The sequence below is a fragment of the Mugil cephalus genome, chromosome 1 (assembly GCF_022458985.1).
Source record: "Mugil cephalus isolate CIBA_MC_2020 chromosome 1, CIBA_Mcephalus_1.1, whole genome shotgun sequence".
Lineage (NCBI taxonomy): Eukaryota > Metazoa > Chordata > Actinopteri > Mugiliformes > Mugilidae > Mugil > Mugil cephalus.
In genome coordinates this window covers 17,582,204-17,600,282 of record NC_061770.1, presented here as the reverse complement: position 1 = coordinate 17,600,282, position 18,079 = coordinate 17,582,204, and the positions used below count along the sequence as shown (strand labels likewise).

The following is an 18,079-nucleotide window of genomic DNA, read 5'->3' as shown; positions in this document are numbered from 1 at the left end:
TCATCGCGTGGGATGACTTCACTGGCTTGCAATTGGTCTGTGAGTTTCCTTGTTGACCACCAAACCTGTATCGAAAGATGCGGGGGTAAAAATAAAAAAAAATAAAATAGTGTCCTGTGTTGTATGTTAATGTAACAGCTGTAGTTACTCAGAATAAGAATAAGAATCAAAACCAGCTTTATTGGCCGGGTGAACACATACAAGGAATTTGACTCTGGTCACTTTGCTCAATGGTACAACAAAAAAACACAGAACAACACTATAAGCATAAAAATAGAATATATGAAGGAAGAATAGAAAAACTGTACTCAAGTTAATACATATAAAACCTATGATGAATTTATAAAATAACTGCTATTGACTAATTATTGCCCTGTTGTGGTACTAGGTGCAATATCTGAATACTATTTCCGCTTAATGCTTTGACAACGCTTATGGGAATTCACTTTATTATTCTTTATTGTTCTTAAAGCTATTGTAGGTTAATCACCCTGCTTTATTTTTCAAATTTACCGTTATCAGATAACACGGGCCACGTAACCTCGGGTCACACCTTGGAAAGTTTCAGCATCAAACAGTACCTGTCTGGTCATGGAAACTCATGGTATATATGTCAACACATTAAGGCATAGCTGTATTCACTAAACGTCTACAGTGTTTTACACTTACAGCATAATCAAACGATGTGTTTGTTTAATAAAAGACAGCATGTTCAGATTTCCAACCTAGAAACGTAGAAAATCATTATTTTTCCCATTGTGTTCCAATAGTTCAGTGATTTGGATTGTAGCATAATCACTCAAACATTATATAAAGACAGTCTGGATTTATAGTGAGACACTTAAAGAGATGTTTGCTTTCAGATAAGCTATAAATTTTTATCAGCGTGACACATATTTCTTATCTCCTGCTGATACTTCATATCACGGTATGCATGAGGGCATTTCGCAGGAACAACCTTGATTTGTTGTACATAAAGGGCTGCACTCCACAGCTGAAACACATTCCCTCTACTGAGTTCTACTGTAAAGATGAAGTTCCTCGCAGTGCTGCTGGCCCTTGTGGCCCTCTCCGAATGCCACGTTAGGTGAGTTTGGTCTTTCTTTTGGCATGTTACGACTGAGTTAGGAATGGAAAACCAGTAAAGAAGATATTTTTTATGAACTGTTCTCTAAAAAATGTAAGACTTGTGTGGATTTTTCTGACTGTGAACTCACTTGGCTCCGTGCAGGATTCCCCTGATAAAGGGAAAGACGGCCAGGGAGACCCTGAAGGAGAAAGGATTGTGGGAGGAGTGCAGGGCGAAGCACCCATACAACCCAATGGCCAAATTCCAACAAGAAGGTGTTCAGTCTATGACCAACGACGCTGATGTGAGTCCAGACAAGCGAGAAGATCCAGATGTTGCTCCTTTAGCTGTTGTCATGTGAAGCTTGTGGTTGTTGGTATTAATCTGTCTTCTGGTGTAATTCCAGTTGTCCTACTATGGCGTGATCACCATTGGAAACCCTCCTCAGTCCTTCAGTGTCATCTTTGACTCCGGCTCCTCCAACCTGTGGGTCCCCTCAATCTACTGCAACAGCCCAGCATGCAGTGAGTGCCACTTGGACACATGATTATTCGGTCATGTCTTCCCCTTTGTGGGATTAAGAGCCAGCTAGTCTAACAATTTGACAGCGTGTTACATAGGTCCAAGTTCAAGTAAACGTCCATTATACTTTTCTACTTCATGTTAGTCTTGTTACTTGCAACTGTTCCTTAGGAAAATATGCAAAACGCTACAGATGTATATGCATAGAAAGAGTTTCACTTTGTCCATCTGCAACGGTGGAACATGTCAAAGATATTTTAGTCATTCATATTTAAGCAGTGTAACTGTTTTATAAATCTGTTTTGCTTCCATTTACTTTTTTAGTTTGCTGTAGCGACAGTTTTCCAAACAGAAAATCAAAACACTTGTTTAGTAATTGTTTTATTGCGCACGGTAATACAGTGTGCAATTACTCCATGGTTACTGATACTCCAAGCTGTTTGACTTTGTCTTAAAATGCACATTTGACAAAGACCCTTTTCCTCTACAGAAAACCATAAGAGATTCGACCCACACAGGTCCAGCTCCTATAAATCCGACGGCCAGCCTCTGTCCATCCAGTACGGCACTGGCAGCATGACTGGATTTCTGGGCAGCGACACTGTTGTGGTAACCAAAACCTCTGGAACAAAACACATAATCTATTTAGACTTCAAACCGCCAAGTCTCTGTGGTCTGTTGAACTGTGACTGACAGCTGTCTGTGTATCCAGGTGGGCGGCATTACTGTGGCCAAACAGGTGTTTGGACTCAGCAAGACAGAGGCTACGTTCATGTCTTACATGCAGGCTGATGGGATCCTGGGACTGGCCTTCCAGAGTATTGCTGCTGACAATGTTGTGCCCGTCTTTTACAACATGATCAGTCAGGGACTGGTTTCTCAACCCATATTCTCTGTCTACCTGAGCGGGTACTTAAACTAGATGAAAATATGTCGTCTGGGAGTCACTCTCCATCAAAGAATATTTAGTATGTGACATTTGTTTGTTTCCTTCTCTCCTAGTAACAGTGAAGAGGGCAGTGAGGTCTTTTTTGGGGGCGTCGATGAACGTCACTACACTGGAGAAATAGTCTGGATCCCTCTGTCCTCTCCCACTTACTGGCAGATCACCATGGACAGGTACAAATACAAAACCAACGGCTTGGAACTGTTGGCCATGTTATCAGAATGAAAAAAAAGAAATGCAAATATGAGTTGCATAACTGTTTGACTGTAATCGACCTCATGCGGCTCCTCCTTGCAGCGTTAGCATCAATGGGCAGACCGTGGCCTGCTCTGGAGGCTGCCAGGCCATCATTGACACTGGTACCTCTGTGATCGTTGGTCCAACCACTGAAATCAACAACATGAACTCCTGGGTTGGAGCCACAACCGACCAGTACGGAGATGTGAGTCACACCATCGCACCACACCACCTGACGTGAATTTTCCCTTTCTCTGAACACAGAGTAAACACGCGTTCAATGGTCTTACATCAAAACTCTCAAATAAAAATAATTAAGTGGGACCTGCTTGGTTGCTTCAGCTGGAAAAGTGTAAAAAAAAAAAAAAAAAGCAATAAACACAAATTCTGCTTTTTCTTTCTCCGTTCCCCTCACAGGGTATAGTGCAGTGCCAGAACATTCAGAACATGCCTGATGTCACCTTCACTCTCAGCGGACACGCCTTCACCATCTCTGCATCCGCCTACGTCTCTCAGGTCAGTTAGAAACCTGCAGCCACTTACTACACCAGAGAAAAAAAAACTCTTAACATCATAAGAAAGTAACTGAGTCTTTATGTCATTCTCCCTGCAGTACTCCGGCAGCTGCCAGACTGGTTTTGGCCAGGGTGGCGCCTCCCAGCTCTGGATCCTGGGAGACGTCTTCATCAGGGAATACTACGCCATCTTTGATGTCCAGGCTCAGTATATCGGTCTGGCCAAGTCTGTGTAATCAAGAAATCTCCTGAGTACATAAATGTAAATGTGTATGATTTGTACAAATATGAATCTGTGTGAAATTACTATGTTGTTGTAGCTGCCTTTGCAATAAACTGATAAAAGAATCTGGTGTTTATGTGTCATTTTGACTTGTGCCGGTGGCTATCAGCTACCATCACACAGAAGAATGAAAAAGAGTTTGTGTTGCCCTGAAATGTCACAGGAATAAGAATCTAGTCCCTTCATTCATTCACTAAAGATAAACTTGACCTCTTATAAAAAAAAGAAAAGAAAAAGAAACACACCGACTTTTTTTTTGAGAACAGTAACATCGAGCGTCTCTAAGAACAGTAGCCAGGTTACGACTGATGCTGTAATCTAGAAGAAGCTGATAAGGAAGAACATTGACATAAAAAAAAAAGATGACCTGATGACACTATCTGACAACTCGGCTGTCACATCTCAGGAAATGAACACAAAATGCAGGAACGTCCACAGCTGAGAGAAAACTCACATTCATTGCCTTAATTTCACCATTAATCTCCATTAATTTCATTGATGCTGTTATAATTTCAGCATTTCAGCATTTCAGGCACAGAGGGAATCAAAACAGGCAAATTTAAATCAAGACAGTGGAAGCCAAGACATCCTGCAGACTGCTGTTGCGTGGGTCAAGCTCCAATAATGATCTCTCCCACATTCCCAATCATGTGAACATCTGCACGTTGCAGCAAAACATCTTTCAAACTATGTACAGTAAACTGACCTTTAAAATCACAGTGGACCTAGACGTTACGTGTGCTTAACATTCTAACCTAAACCTTCAGTTTACTGGTTGATTGCCACCATGGAGTACTCCACCATCCCAGCATGGTCCTCATCAGTGGCTCCTGCTCGCTTTGCGTACGTCTTCAGGTTTTCGTAAACTCCTTCGGGTTTCCGGTGAGCTCTGAAGTCCACTGTTGTGTAAACTATGCCATTTGTTTCCTAGAAGAGACAAACTTTGAGGATGTCTGCAACCTGACAATGAATCACAGTGACTACATGTTCCCTCTTTTGAACCTACCGGGGCGTCTGGTTTCAGTGACTCACACGAAGTTTCTCCATTTTTGCCTGCTAAAAAAAAAGAAACAACAAAACATCACATTGGTGATCTGCTCTAAAAAGAGAAGGAAGGGTATATTTTTGGTCCATAAACTGCTTACCCAGCCGTTTTGCCTTAACTCTGCAACAAACAACACCAATCACTGAAGTGATGACTATCATTAGCGTGACAGACAAAATGACAGCTAGTGGCACACTGAAACCCCAGGGAACCCTGAGAAGGAGGTTGGACACAACGTTCACATTAATTTAAATTTAATTTTAATTGACTGAGCAGCAAAAAAAAAAAAGACCAGCACCAATACCTGATACTGTCACCGTAGTCCTGTGCCACAGCAGGACCTGTAGGGTCTGGGACTGTTGTGGAGGTTTTGGGGGCTTTGGTAGTTACTGTGGTCACTGCAGGTTGAAAGTGGCTGTGATGATATGAAGCTTCTGCAAAATGACCGTCAAATAAGATTCAGGAGTATACAGCTAGAAATAAAGTGAAATTCACCCGTTTTAAACTAATGAAGAAAAAAAAATACATTAAAAAACTGCAAATAAACATGCATCATTATCAATAAGAGTATGACTTATTATTATACACTCATTTACAACAAATCATGAGCACACTTACCCAGCACCTCAACATAGTAGTCAGCGTATATGTGGGCTCCCGGCACTCCACATCTGTAATAGCCCGCATCTGCAAACTGCACGTTTGATATTTTGAATTCGGTGCAGCCGTCTCTCTCTGTCACTGTAACTCTTCCTCTCAGTAGCTCACAGGTATTTCCTATACTGTCTAACAGGCTGTAGCAGCCTCTGGGATACAGTTTACAGCAAGACTTGATATAGCTGTTGTAAAACGAAGGAAAGGGGAGCCTCAGCAAAATGTGGCCGGACTCCTCGATCCTCTGCTGCCCTCGAAGATGAGGGACACCTGGAAGAAAAACATCACTTACCAAAAATGCCTTAACATGAGCACTGGGCAACAGAAAACAGAGAGTTATAGAATGAGCTTTTTTTTTAACGTACCTAATAGAAGAATTAAGACAAAGGAAAACTTCATCTTCAGTGTAACTCCCAGAGTCTCGGTCTGGATTGGACTTTTGTTGAAAGATTAGAGGCTCCTCCTAAGGAGGAAGAAGAGGAAGTTCTTGTTTTCCTCTGGAGTGTGTCTGTTGTAATCAGTGTTGCCACTGTTGCTTTGAAAAAGTAATCCGATTACTGAATACTCCTTTAAAAAGCAACTTTAGTGATTACTTGATTTGACTAAATTAGATTAGAAGTTACTTTATTAGTAACATTCAGCAGCTGCAGCACAGTAAATTGGATAAGTAACTTTAATCTGATTACTGGTTTGGAAATAGTAACGCGTTAAATTACGCGTTACTGGAAAAAAGTAGTCAGATTAGAGTAACGCGTTAGTGGCATAGGTGGTTATAACATGCTTCTGATATATTTCCTTTTTAATTTCTTTAATTTATTAAGCTGGTTTTATTAATGCAGATACAAACGGGATTTAATATATAACAATGATAAAACTAAAGATGGTCACACTATCTTGATGTTGGTTATGTCTTTCATTTTTTTTTAAATTATATTCTCCATGGGCTCTCTGCACAGTGGCTCTATGGTTAGCAAGAAGGTTAAAGTCTTGTTCAGGTGTTTCTGGGTTCTCTATGGGTACTGAGTGTGAGTGTGAGTGCGAATGGTTGTTTGCCATAGACTGTACCCCGACCCTTGCTCAATGACAGCCGGGACCCTAGTGAGGATAAGCAGTAGTAGAAGATGAGATGGGATAAGATACTATCAATGTGTTCCTGACATAGCATCAACTTCCTATAAGTTTCAGAAAAACATTAACACATGCTGTGATTTCCAAAGTCCCTCTCAGGAAACGCTGAAAATGTATGGACACAAGTATACACAAAGTCATTTATTTGGTGTCAGCTTTCAGCTTAATAAACGTCATACGCACCAAATAAAAACATACCAGCCATAACAGAACAGAAGACAGGTGCAAAACGTATTTACATATTTAGAAAACACAACGTTGTGGCATTCTAACCATTTACAGGCCTGTTTCTAGAAAAGAAAAGCTGCAAATAAACACAGAATGTAATGACTTGCAAATCATTTAAATTAATATTTAATTGAAAATAGAACAAAGATACAAAATTGAGAATTCATTATTATTATTATTATTATTATTATTATTATTATTATTAAATATGTGCTCATTTTGAATTTGATACAAGCAACCTTAAAAAAAATAGTTAGGTTGGTTGACAACAGGAGGATGGGGTATAAAAAGAGCTCCTAAAGTTAAGACTTGGTTGTTTTTTCAGTGTGAAATTGCAAATACTTGGGAGCAGTATCACTGAGATATTCAGAAAATCAAATCAAAATTCTTGAGAAGAAGTGGAAAACTGTTCTGTAAATCAAAATGTGAAATCCTTTTATAATGGAAATAATGGACCCGGAGCTAAAGAAGATAAAGGTCAGTTAAGTTGTGTTTAGCGTCTGTGATGGCACCACTGATGCTGGAGAAATGCAGGACATACTTTTCAGGGAAGACTTTGCTCATTTCAGTGAGACAATGCCAAACCATATTCCACAAGTGTTTAAACTGAATGGTTCAGTAGTTAGTGTCCAGGTGCTGACTGGTCTACAAAGAGACGTAACTCTAACAAAGCTCCAGTGTCAGTGTTTTAGTGGCACCAAATTTATATTATAACATATAATTCTTAAAAATTCCAATTTGAACGATTGTTGTCTTATCAGTGTTCTATTTTCAATGTAACATTGGATCTAAATTATTTGTAAGTCACCAACCTCTGTCTTTACTCACATTATCCAAACTTTTTTTTTTGAAACAGGGTGCACCATACACATCAAAAACAAACGCTCCCTTTTCTTTTCATTCCATTCAAAAACTTAAATGTTCTTCTGGACACGGTCCGAGACGTAAAACATAAGCCATGTTATTTTCTTTGATTACATTGTCTTGCTAATTGAAGCAGTTTAGGCACGTAAACACCAATGACTTTCAGTAATTACAGAACAGACCATTCATTGCTTAAATTAAGTCTTATATGCACAGCCCCTATGATTAAGTTAGAAGCAATGGGTGCAATACTCAGGATTCACAAAAAAGCTGTTGATCTTGTGGACTGCTGCCGCCCCGAGTGCATGACGCTGTGGAGGAGATGAGGCTTTAGTTCACGGCCAGCTGAATGCATAAATAAGTTGAGGTCACTGTTCTACCAGCTCATCGCAGTTTCTACTGGTCCTTCTCTGTACACACTTGGACCCTCATTCGTTAGTGAAAGTGATGACATCGTAGTGGATGCCCTGCTGCTGCAGCTGCTCCAGCTGTTCAGGCGTCGCTTCGGTGTAGACGGTCTGGGTCTGCGCCATGGCTGCGTCTGCTACAGCTACGAGAACAAACATTTTCTCATTTCAAACTTTGTGCTGGCAACAACAAAGGACTAAAGAAAAAAAAAAACCTTAATCACTACATGCCAAAACGTATTCATTGTCTACAATAAATAGTTGATACACATGATAAATACATAAACATAGTGCAGTGGAGGATAGAAGTATAAAACGAATTAAGTTCAATTAGATGAATAAACCAGCTGACCTGTGACAGCAGAGTGTGCAGCAGCTTCCAGATCGTCAGAATTCACAATCTGCTGCTCCGTGCTGACGGGTAGGTACTGGATCTGACCGTCATGACTTACAGCAATCTGACGAACATAAAGAAGTGAGACTCCAAACGAAAGGGGTTTGACTCACAAGTTTTACTGCAGAGTGGCTAAAATCTGCCTCACCTGTTGCTCCTGTAGAAAGGCCCTGTCATGCTCGTACTGGATGATCTGTCCATCTGGCATCTGAAGGATAAAAGACATAGTCACCGTCAAACACTGGTCGTATCCGCCAGTTAATGTGACTTCTTATGAAGTGAACGCGGTTACCTGTATGTGGTTGCCGTCAGCAACTACCACATACTCCTGAGGAATTAAGTGCTGCACTCCATCCTGGGAGATGATATACTGGACCTGGACCAGGACACAGGACACAGGAGGTGAGATAAAAGCTACTAATACTGCCACACTTCAGTTGTTTAGATCCGCTACACAACACCATCTGACCAGTCCCTGATGCACACTGCAGCATGGCATAGATCCAAATACATAGCCAAAGTTGTGAAAGCAACTCTGTCTGTGTGTGCATTTTCTGCACTGAGCTGGGAAAACAATACTCACTGCATTATTTTAATGCTTCGAATACAAAAATGACTCCTACCTCAGTCACCTGGTTGTCTCCTGTCATCAGGTGTTGAACAGTCTGCCCGTCTATGGTGGTTATCTGCTGGATGTACGTGCCTTCCTCCTGATATGTGCACACATTAATGCATTTATTTAGAAAATACACGGCGCCTTTAAACTACAACACGCGTGTATAGTGTCGAGGCTGTCACCTGGTCTGATAGCGCCTGTTCCTGAGCTACAATGATGTGGTCCTGCCCCAGAGCCTGCAGCCTCTCCGGGGTGATCACCGTCTGATGCGCCTGCAGGGCTGTTGCACGCACATCAAATACATAAATGCACATTCATTTGATATTTATTTCAGGTCATCCATTATTTTCTTTATTTAAAATACACAGTCAGAAGAAAGGCTTATGTCGTGTGATTCTGTTTCTTACACTGAAGTGTGGCCAACGCCTCCTCGTCACTGTTGACTATGATGGTTTGCTGAGATGTGGTGGTGCGGCTTTTGCGAGTAGGATGATCCTGATTATGGAGACGCTCCATGTGAAACTTCAGATGACCATTCCGGTTAAACCTGAGAGGACGGACAAAGAAACTCTGATGGCCGCTCAGTGCCTTAAATGTCTAACGCATACATACGGTAAATGTTATGTTCCCACCTTTGCCCACAAAGTTTGCAGCAAAACGGTTTCTCGTTGGTGTGGGTCATCATGTGTCTGCGCAGGTCTTTCTTGTTCTTGGTGGCGAAGCTGCAGTTTGGACACTTGTGAGGACGCAGGTAGGAATGCGTCTCCATGTGAGACTAAAACAAAATAGGACATCAGTCAAATACAGAAGGAGCAAAAAAAAATTAAATTAAAGGGCTGCTTAGTTCTGAGAGGTTCACCTTAACTTCAGGCCAGGAGGTGGAGGTGAAGTCACAGTCGGGACACTTGAAGGTGTTGGCATCCAAGTGCGCCCTCTTGTGGTTTTCCATATCAGAGCGTCCGTTGAAAGACTCCATGCAGATTCTGCAGTAAAATCTCTTTGTGTTTATATTGGGAGAACTCCCCGTAGAGGTGGAGGCTGGGGCTTCACTGCTCAGCTGAGAGAGAAATGACGCAGTCAGAGAGACAGGATACGGGGGACTACACCTCTATACGCCACGAATTTAAAGGTATAGTTGATAGTTACCTCCACCTGCTGCAATATCCCATCAGCCAGCGCTGAAGTAAGATAGTACTTGTCACTTTTCTCTGACTCTGAGACTTCCAACGTCTGAGAGGGACTGCTCTCACCATTACTGCACAGACAGCGGTTTACTGAAGTTACAGACATTATAAAAGGTAATCCAAATATTTTTGTTCTTCACTGTTATGACATACTACATGTACATGTTTTCCCATGATAACGAGTTAATTACCTCTGTTTTCTCGAGATTTCGAGTTATTTAATTCCAGAGACTTCTGTCATACGTGACCAGCCACGCTGACTGATGGATGCCCCCAACACTCATGTAAGTAATAATATAGTAATAACAATAATAATAACCTGTGAGCAATTTGTTTTGTGCTTTAATGTTTGCTAGATAACGTTTCTGGAGATCTTGAGAAAACAGAGGAAATTAACTCGTTATCACTGGAAAACGGAGGGAATAAAATATGTGAAAGAATGACCGCTTAGGGCTTAGTGTATGTCCCAGATCAAAACAGTAATGATTACTGTGTGTACCTGTATCCGGGGCTGTGTATTTCCTCAGCTGCCTGCTCCACCACACTGAAGTCTCCTCCCCCTTCGTAAGCTTCAATGGCGATCTGGGTGAGCTCTCCCGTTTCGGAGGTGGACGCCTCGTAGGCTTCTTGGAGCACCGTCTCGTTGGTTTCAGACACGTGGAAGGTCACAATCTTTTGGGCTTGCCCTGGTTCTGCTGTCACCGCACTCCATGTGCCCTTCTCCGGAGCTTTCCCCTCCGACTTCAGCACCGCTACCTGAGGAGCCCGATCAAGAATGTTTTACTACTATTTGCCACAGTTCGAGGACTACTTGCTTAAAAAAAAAAAAAAACCTCCGACTTATGTTAAGTGGAACCAACCTGTAAGGAGTTTCCAACCAGTTCCCGGGCATTGCTCATGTTCAGGAGCAGGTCCAGAGCATTCTGAGCAGACAAATCGCTGGATTCAGCTGAAGAGAACATGGACACTAAATGAGCAAGAGTCCTTAACCCAACACACGTATTTAAAATATTTCTAGAGGAGTTCTCACTGACCTTGTTCATAAATGATGGTGGTGTTTCCCAGTGCATCTTGGGACACTGAGGCATTTTCCATACCCTGGATGGCTTGCAGTGTTGCAGAATCCACCGCGACCTAACGAAGGATTGAGAAATAATTATTATGTCTCCCATTGTTGCAGCGTATTAAATTGTACTAAATAACTTCAAACAGACTCACAATAGTGTTCTGCAAGCCCTGCGTGTCATCCTGCTGTTTGAGATCCTCTATCTGCTGCAGGGTGAAGAAGGGTCTGCGTCGCCTCTTCGCCGGCTCTTCGGGGTGAGCCACACACCACTCTTCAAACGCCTCGGGGTGGCGGCACTGAATGTGAAGGCGCAGGTTCTTCCTGTGCTTTGTCATGAAGTGACACATTTCGCAGGAGAAAGGCTTCTCGCCTGCAGGGTTTTGTAACACATTTATAGCTCTTATAAATTCAGAAAGTGAACAGAAAAACGCGAGTCATTCGAAGGCACCGACCTGTGTGTTTGATGGCCAGATGGGAGACCAGAAACTCTTCTTTGGAGGTGGAGTATTTACAGTAGTCGCACTTGAAGGGCCTGTCGTTGGTGTGGGACAGCTGATGGTTGAGGAGCAGCTTCTTGTTGTCGCAGGTGTAGTCGCAAAACTCACACTTGAACCTGCAGATCAAAATGATCAAACACCATGATGTTGTTGCCATCTTGATGTCACATGTCAGCTTTGAAACTGCCAGATGACGAATTAAAAGGGGTGAAATCCAGCTGTTCCGAACTTACTTGTTGTCTTCAAGACTCTGGATGTGGGTCAGTAGGTGCATTTTGAATGTGTACCGCTTCTTAAAGGATTTACCGCACTGCAAAGGCATCAACAAAGAAAACGGAGGAACAAACACAGTTCTTGAAAACAGTGAGATGCAATCATTGGTACCAATTGGTAAAGAATTTATCTTGAGTTGTACAACATCTAATCTTGTTGCTGACCTTATCACACATGTGCGGTTTCTCTGAGCTGTGGGTTTTCATGTGTTGGGTGAGTCTCTTTTGCATGGGGTAAACCCTGTGACAGACAGGGCAGGGGAACTCTGACACTTTTGGTGCCTGAAAGAGTCAAAATAAAAATGCTGACATTAACACAGCTTTTCTATATTACAGTCTGTAAAATCCCATTTCCTAGGTCTATTTTGTACATCCATGCAGCTTAACTGGGTTATTTGTATATTTTTTTTATATTTTTTGTATAAGTTATTTCTTGCAACGCTTATTTCACCACAGAGAAAAAATTCACTTGCATGAATGAACAAACGCGTAAGTAAATCCTGATTGTAGTGACAGCAATTAGCCCAAAATACAGCAATAACTAGTCGAAAAAGAAAGCACAAGAGGAGAAACAAATATGGGCAAAAAGACAATCTTACCAACTCAGTCTTCTTTTTCCTGCAATATGAAAAAAATGCATAATCATATCTATGTCATCATATCTGAAACTCTACAAAATAAGCTGAGTTTTGAGAATAATTGACTGTGTATGTGTGTTGTATGTGTGTTGCATGAGTCACTCACTTCTCTTTGTTGTGGACCGCCGTGTGGCGAATCACATCTTTCTTGTAAACACTTGTGTAATCACACTCCTCACACTTGAAAGGTTTGGTGCCCTCGTGGTTGAACATATGTTCCTGCAAAACCAAACATGTGAATTTTAAGCCATGTGGAAACAGGCATGTAAACTGAGGAAAACACAGATGTTTGTGACTCGTTTTTTTGTTCTTTTTCTGGCTGACCTTGAGCGAGGACCAACGCTTGCAGCGATAGTTGCACTGCAGGCACTTAAAGAGCTCTGGGTCGTTGCCTTCATGGGAGTCCACGTGGAAGCGCAAATCCTCTTGGGTGAGGAAACGTGAACCACAGATCCAGCAGTTGTGAGGTCTCAGGAGTGGTTTGAGGGATTTGTAGTACCTGCTGGAGGAAAACAAAGAATAAGTGTTCTGTGAATACTCGTTAGCAACATATCTAACAAAACTTCTAACTGTTTGAAACTTACTTTGAATTGATATATTTCTTATATTTCTTGCGGAGGAAGCGCTTGGATGGTCTGCCACGTTTTCTCGGGAAGAACTCCTCCTCTGGCTGAGTGTTGGAAGAAGGGTCTTTGTTCTCAGAGTCTGACTGGCTGATTGCGGCCTCAGCTGTGTCTCCATCGGTGACCACACCGGCACCATTTCCTAACCCAGAGGAGCTTGCTTCTTCTGATGCACTAGCATCCCCGCTAATCCTCGACCTCTTGGCCATACTTTCTGCTTCTGTAACAAACGCGTGAAAAAAGAGAATAAAGTCACCGCGTGTTTGGAATTAGACTCTCTCCGGTTTGTCAAACTGAAACCCACCTTTACTATTGTGGCCATCATCTAAAACGCAGTACTTCCTCGGACGGCCAACCTTACGCCGAGGACGCCCTTGAGAGGAGGAGGAGGAGGAGGAGGAAGAGGAGGAGGAGGAGATGGGCGTAGCAGGCTTCTTCAGAAGAGCAGGTGGTCTTCCTTTACAATCCTCATCTGCTGGGTTGTAATCACTGTCCTCTGGAGATAAACGGAAAACGAGTAGATAAGATAAGTAAAAATTCTTCTTTTGTGACTGAAAAAAAAAAAATCACGAGCTAATTCAGTATTTCAGGAAAGTTTGAATTTCAGATATATATATATCATTTTATAGATTTTATTTGTAGACACTTATTTGGGTGTTTAACAGAAGTTTTGCTACTGACCCTGAGGATCATCAATAGCACCGGCATCCACAATATCATCCTCCTCTTCTTCTGCTTGCTGAGACTCGGCACTCTTTGCCTTAGCTGCCTTCCTCTCCTCCGCCTCCTCCCTCTCTGCCTTTTGACGGGCTAACGTCTCACTTTTAGGAGGCCGTCCACGTTTACGCTTCTTTGGCATGTCCCCTAAAACACAGACAACACAGAACAAAAAACTATCAGACTACCAACTCATCTCAGGTGTAACGGTATGAGCTGCTCTCCAGGGTAATCTTCTACTTCACCTGCGGGTTTGAAGTGTTTGTCTCTCATGTGGTTGATGAGCGTGTCTTTGGAAGCACTCTTGTACGGACACATCTTACACTTGAACTGCTGTACGATCACGACTTCCATCATCTCCTCCAACTCAGCCAGGTTTGGTGGTCGATCTCCAGACCCTTCTGCCACTGTCGATGTTTCCAACTCCCTGACAGGGCCAGCTTCATCCTGAGAGCCTTGGGGTTCCTGTTGGCTCTGTGAGCACTGTTGCGCCGACTCAGGCTCTGGATTAGAGGTATATGTCCCGCTGCTGCTGATGTAGGGCCCAGACTGGCTCTCACTGCACTCCAGTGCCTCAGGGAGTCCCCCTGAACCCGCCGTGTCTGCCAGAGGGTGGTCCGACGAGGAGCTGTCGTCAGCGTAGAGGGAGGCCTCGGGGCCGTTGCTGCTCTCTGTGTAACAGGAATGCTGGGGCTGCTGTTGAGAGTGCTGCGGCTGATCTGGATCCTGGTTCTGCTCGTCGTCTTCATCATCGTCCCTTCCTTGATACTGAGAGCATCCGGGCTGCTCAGAGTCCGCAGCGGCAACACATTCTGCGCCGTACTCTGCTGCATACTGCCGACTAGGCTGGGTCCGGTGGTCCGCGCTACTGTCAATGTAACTGCGGGAGTGATGCGGCTGCTCTCCCTCATCCACCGCGCACTCAAGATACCCAGCGCTGCACTCCACCACATAGTGACTTCGGCTGGTGGGATTCGAGTCCGCTCCACTGCACTCCACATATCCAGGCAGGTCCTGGTCACTGTTATTCCCGCTGTAGTCAGGGAAGCCTGACTGGGAGCGTGTCTGGTCAGGTTCTTCAATTGAACACTCCACATAGGAAGACGAAGACTCCTCTGTCTGGTCTGGACCGTCCGCGCTGCAGTCCATGTACTGGGAAGGGTGGGAGTGTTGGGGCTGGTCAGGCTGACTGCTGCTGTCCTCTGGGTAACCCGAGTGGCCTGGCTGATCATCGGGCTGGTCAGGTTCAAGATTTCCCTGCAGGTCTCCCTGATCCAGACAGGTGGAGGTAGGACCTTCAGCAAGAGCTTCTATGGCTATACGATTGGACAGGGCAGAAGACGACATATGGGCTACCATTGGAGCTCCTGCAAGAGACAAAAACATATTGATGTACTGTACCCAAGGACTTGTTTGCTTACTTAGTTGTGAGACAGACTGCACAGATTTAACAAAATACATACAAAATTCACTTTGTTTCTTAAATAAATATTGTATGAAGGCAATTAATTGGCTTGAAATGGATTCAAGGATTAATAAATTGGAATTAACAGCACACGTACCGTCATCTGGTCCTTGTAATATCAGATACTGAGTTGTTTCTGCACCTCCATCCTCTGCACTGGTCACAGCTATGCATCCTAACAGAAAGGCAGCAGACAGGGTCAGATATCTCGCACCAAACGTTAAACTTTTCAAAATAACAGCCACAGACTAACCCAGTCTACCAGGAAATCACAGGCAATGGAGTTATCAGTAAAAATACCATTCATGATGTCAGGGCCAATGGTTGATTCTATGATCTTGTCAATGGCAGAACCCAGATCTGATGAGGTAGAGGCAGTTGAGTCAGAAACCATCATGGCTCCTTCAGAAACAGCACTAGAGTGGACCAACACTTGGGCAGACTCGGACACCAGCACAGACTGAGTCACAGTGGAAACGCTGGACACGCTGGTGGACTGGGCCACCGAGGAGGAGTCCGGGAGATGGACTGATGATACTCTGACATCTGTACTGGAACTGGTTTCTGGGATGAACACCTTGATAAAGAGAAAGAAACGTTTTAGGAATAAGCTGCATGCTTTCTTGATGCATTGAGTAAAGCATGTACTAAAATGCTTACCACAAGTCCCTCAGAGCTCTGTCCCACATGGCAGTCAGACTCTGGGGCCTGTCCATGAGAGGCAGCAGCGTCACTGCTGTCTGCAGACATGGCCTCTGATGACTCCATGCCCATGCCGCTTTCAGACGGCTCCTCCATCCCTGAGGGCCCAGCATCGCTGCTGCTTTCCACCTCATTCTCCTCCACATCCATAACTATTTACAAGAATGCAACATGGACTCGTTATTACATTTGAGGCATCATCTGTAAAACATACCTTGACCACACACACTGCATATATTTAATGATAAATACAAATTCAAAAGAATCAACTTCCAGACTTTTTATTAACTTATTTGTCTATTTAACTATGTGACAGATTTCTCACTTTGAATCTTGTACAAAACTTACATTTCATTGCATGTTTTATGAGAAACCGCACACAACACTAAAGTTTGTAATATAAAAATAGTAAGTTTTATTGTAAGTCTGGTGAAAAACAACATCTGCACGTGACAGATGACACTCTGTAGTAATGTTTTTGCACAAGGTTGTTTGGTTACTGGTTGCAAAAAAATATTGTATATACAGATTTTTTGTTTTGCTTCACTATTTTTATTGTTTAAGTTTTTAGTTATACATTATATACGGTGTCCAGTGTCTGTACATTGCTCCTCTAACTACGAAAATCCCCTCTCTGGGATTAATAAAGCATCTATCTATCTTTCTATCTATGCAATGTGACTTTTCACAGGCATAACTTAACGAAGTGCATTAAGTACAGAACACAGACTTTGGACGTGGTAACATGTTCTGTGTGTGTGTGGATAACCTTATACTTTTACTCACTAGCTTTAATCGAAAGGTGGGAGTTCATCATATAGAATGTATTAATACTGTAGTAACTGAATGATGTTCATAGTACTACAACAGTTAGCACTCTTCCACATTTTGACTTCAGTAAATTATATTTCTTGTTTATATAATAAACCGATACCTACGGGACTGTTTACTTTTGGGCATGTGCTCGCCTGTCAACAACTGCCATTTCCAATGCTTTCCCGTCTAAAACGTACACTTTCTGGTAAATTTGAGAAATATACACATCCAGGAAACGATACGTGTATGTTTTAGCCCTGGTTATACTAGGACAGGAGTCATATAACTAAGTTATTCGAAAACTTGTCAACCGTAACCGACGTTAGCCTTGCGCTAACGTTAATCATGGAAGCTAGCTTGGCTAGCCTCTAGCTGGCTAACAAGCATAAACAGTATCAGCTAAAACTGATAAATTATCTCCCATTTATAATGTAATAGCTTGTGTAGTTGGGCAGTGCGTTGCAGTCGCTTAGAGAATTGCCAATAGAGCGACCTGATCAACATATCTGGCGCAACAGCGTCCGAAACGTCGTGCTTTAGCAGTTTTAAACGGGCCTAGCTGCCCGTTATCCTGCCTGCTCCGCGCCGCCATTTTACACCAGGAAGCCGCTTTTTACACTCAGGCATTCTGAAGGCTCTACTGGCCTGGGGACCTAGAGGGCCTGAGCTGCGGCAGACCGCCCAAATACTCTCCCTGAAGAAAATAAAATCATTTTCCGTCTCCGACACTGGAATCTCAGCTCTTTTTCCTTACCGTGTATTTTCGAGCAGAAGGACGTCCTTTAGCGTAGAGGCGCTAAATCGAACACAAATTTGTAACGGATAATTGTTGCTTCTTTCTAGTCGGGCGCCATGAGTATCTCCTTGCTTCCTGTCCGCACAACCGGATCTTATTTATTGTTTTCTTCGTCTTTTATTATTTTTGTTCTAGAGTAGGCTTTTTATTAACCATACCTCTGTATGTTTAAAAACGTTTGACCATTTGTTTATACAAATTGTTAGTATATTACAAGTTGTTCCAGGTGTTCGCAGTTTTGACGTTTTTAATCAGTAAGTGGACTATTGTTTTAAGAGGAAGGCGTATTACGCAACTGGCTGCGGAGTAATATGCATCCACTTCAAAGCTGTCGAGCTCATGGATTTAAAATGAATAAAAAGTTTAAAGTTAATAAAATGCTTATTGCTTATGTT

At 42.8% G+C, this 18,079-nt stretch overlaps 3 protein-coding genes across 5 annotated transcripts; 1 reads left to right on the top strand and 2 right to left on the bottom strand.

Moving 5' to 3' along the window:
- Positions 1-1,019: 1,019 nt before the first annotated feature.
- On the top strand, positions 1,020-3,637 carry LOC125003613 (pepsin A-like). The gene is made up of 9 exons (XM_047577608.1): positions 1,020-1,087; positions 1,232-1,373; positions 1,476-1,593; positions 2,082-2,200; positions 2,304-2,500; positions 2,594-2,710; positions 2,835-2,979; positions 3,192-3,290; positions 3,388-3,637. The coding sequence occupies exons 1-9, from the start codon at positions 1,032-1,034 to the stop codon at positions 3,523-3,525; spliced, it is 1,131 nt and encodes a 376-aa protein (XP_047433564.1). The 5' UTR covers positions 1,020-1,031; the 3' UTR covers positions 3,526-3,637.
- A 374-nt stretch (positions 3,638-4,011) lies between these two features.
- On the bottom strand, positions 4,012-5,707 carry LOC125003618. Its single transcript, XM_047577621.1, has 6 exons — positions 5,637-5,707; positions 5,236-5,541; positions 4,922-5,051; positions 4,718-4,830; positions 4,579-4,628; positions 4,012-4,499 (listed from the first exon to the last, which is right to left on the bottom strand). Exons 1-6 carry the CDS (start codon positions 5,668-5,670, stop codon positions 4,341-4,343), a joined length of 792 nt encoding a protein of 263 aa, XP_047433577.1. The 5' UTR covers positions 5,671-5,707; the 3' UTR covers positions 4,012-4,340.
- Positions 5,708-6,525: 818 nt separating this feature from the next.
- LOC125013243 (zinc finger protein 335-like) lies at positions 6,526-18,052 on the bottom strand. 3 transcript variants are annotated; one of them, XM_047593747.1, is made up of 28 exons: positions 17,643-18,052; positions 16,031-16,224; positions 15,671-15,947; positions 15,468-15,545; positions 14,151-15,272; positions 13,870-14,052; positions 13,493-13,684; positions 13,150-13,408; positions 12,890-13,067; positions 12,672-12,784; positions 12,527-12,545; positions 12,093-12,209; positions 11,889-11,965; positions 11,611-11,771; positions 11,311-11,528; positions 11,127-11,226; positions 10,953-11,041; positions 10,592-10,848; positions 10,055-10,163; positions 9,768-9,965; positions 9,541-9,683; positions 9,316-9,455; positions 9,091-9,188; positions 8,916-9,002; positions 8,585-8,668; positions 8,441-8,500; positions 8,251-8,356; positions 6,526-8,041 (listed from the first exon to the last, which is right to left on the bottom strand). In XM_047593747.1, exons 2-28 carry the CDS (start codon positions 16,220-16,222, stop codon positions 7,920-7,922), a joined length of 4,779 nt encoding a protein of 1,592 aa, XP_047449703.1. In that variant the 5' UTR covers positions 16,223-16,224; positions 17,643-18,052; the 3' UTR covers positions 6,526-7,919. The 3 variants fall into 3 exon arrangements, with proteins under 3 accessions (XP_047449703.1, XP_047449688.1, XP_047449696.1); XM_047593732.1 differs by lacking the exon at positions 17,643-18,052 and adding an exon at positions 17,011-17,459; XM_047593740.1 differs by lacking the exon at positions 17,643-18,052 and adding an exon at positions 17,011-17,459 and having other exon boundaries at positions 12,890-13,064.
- Positions 18,053-18,079: the final 27 nt, after the last annotated feature.

Bases quoted from the DNA above. Each gene is read 5' to 3' on its own strand.
- LOC125003613 (XM_047577608.1), top strand. From the start codon at position 1,032: ATGAAGTTCCTCGCAGTGCTGCTGGCCCTTGTGGCCCTCTCCGAATGC. The intron at 1,594-2,081 runs GTGAGTGCCACT...TTTCCTCTACAG, and splicing joins CTGCAACAGCCCAGCATGCA to AAAACCATAAGAGATTCGAC. The intron at 2,201-2,303 runs GTAACCAAAACC...CTGTGTATCCAG, and splicing joins TGGGCAGCGACACTGTTGTG to GTGGGCGGCATTACTGTGGC.
- LOC125003618 (XM_047577621.1), bottom strand. From the start codon at position 5,670: ATGAAGTTTTCCTTTGTCTTAATTCTTCTATTAG. The intron at 5,052-5,235 runs GTAAGTGTGCTC...GTCATTTTGCAG, and splicing joins CTACTATGTTGAGGTGCTGG to AAGCTTCATATCATCACAGC. The intron at 4,831-4,921 runs GTATTGGTGCTG...CCTCCTTCTCAG, and splicing joins GACTACGGTGACAGTATCAG to GGTTCCCTGGGGTTTCAGTG.
- LOC125013243 (XM_047593732.1), bottom strand. From the start codon at position 17,032: ATGCCCAAAAGTAAACAGTCCC. The intron at 13,409-13,492 runs GTGGGTTTCAGT...CGTTTGTTACAG, and splicing joins TGATGGCCACAATAGTAAAG to AAGCAGAAAGTATGGCCAAG. The intron at 11,529-11,610 runs GTCGGTGCCTTC...AAAACCCTGCAG, and splicing joins TCTGGCCATCAAACACACAG to GCGAGAAGCCTTTCTCCTGC.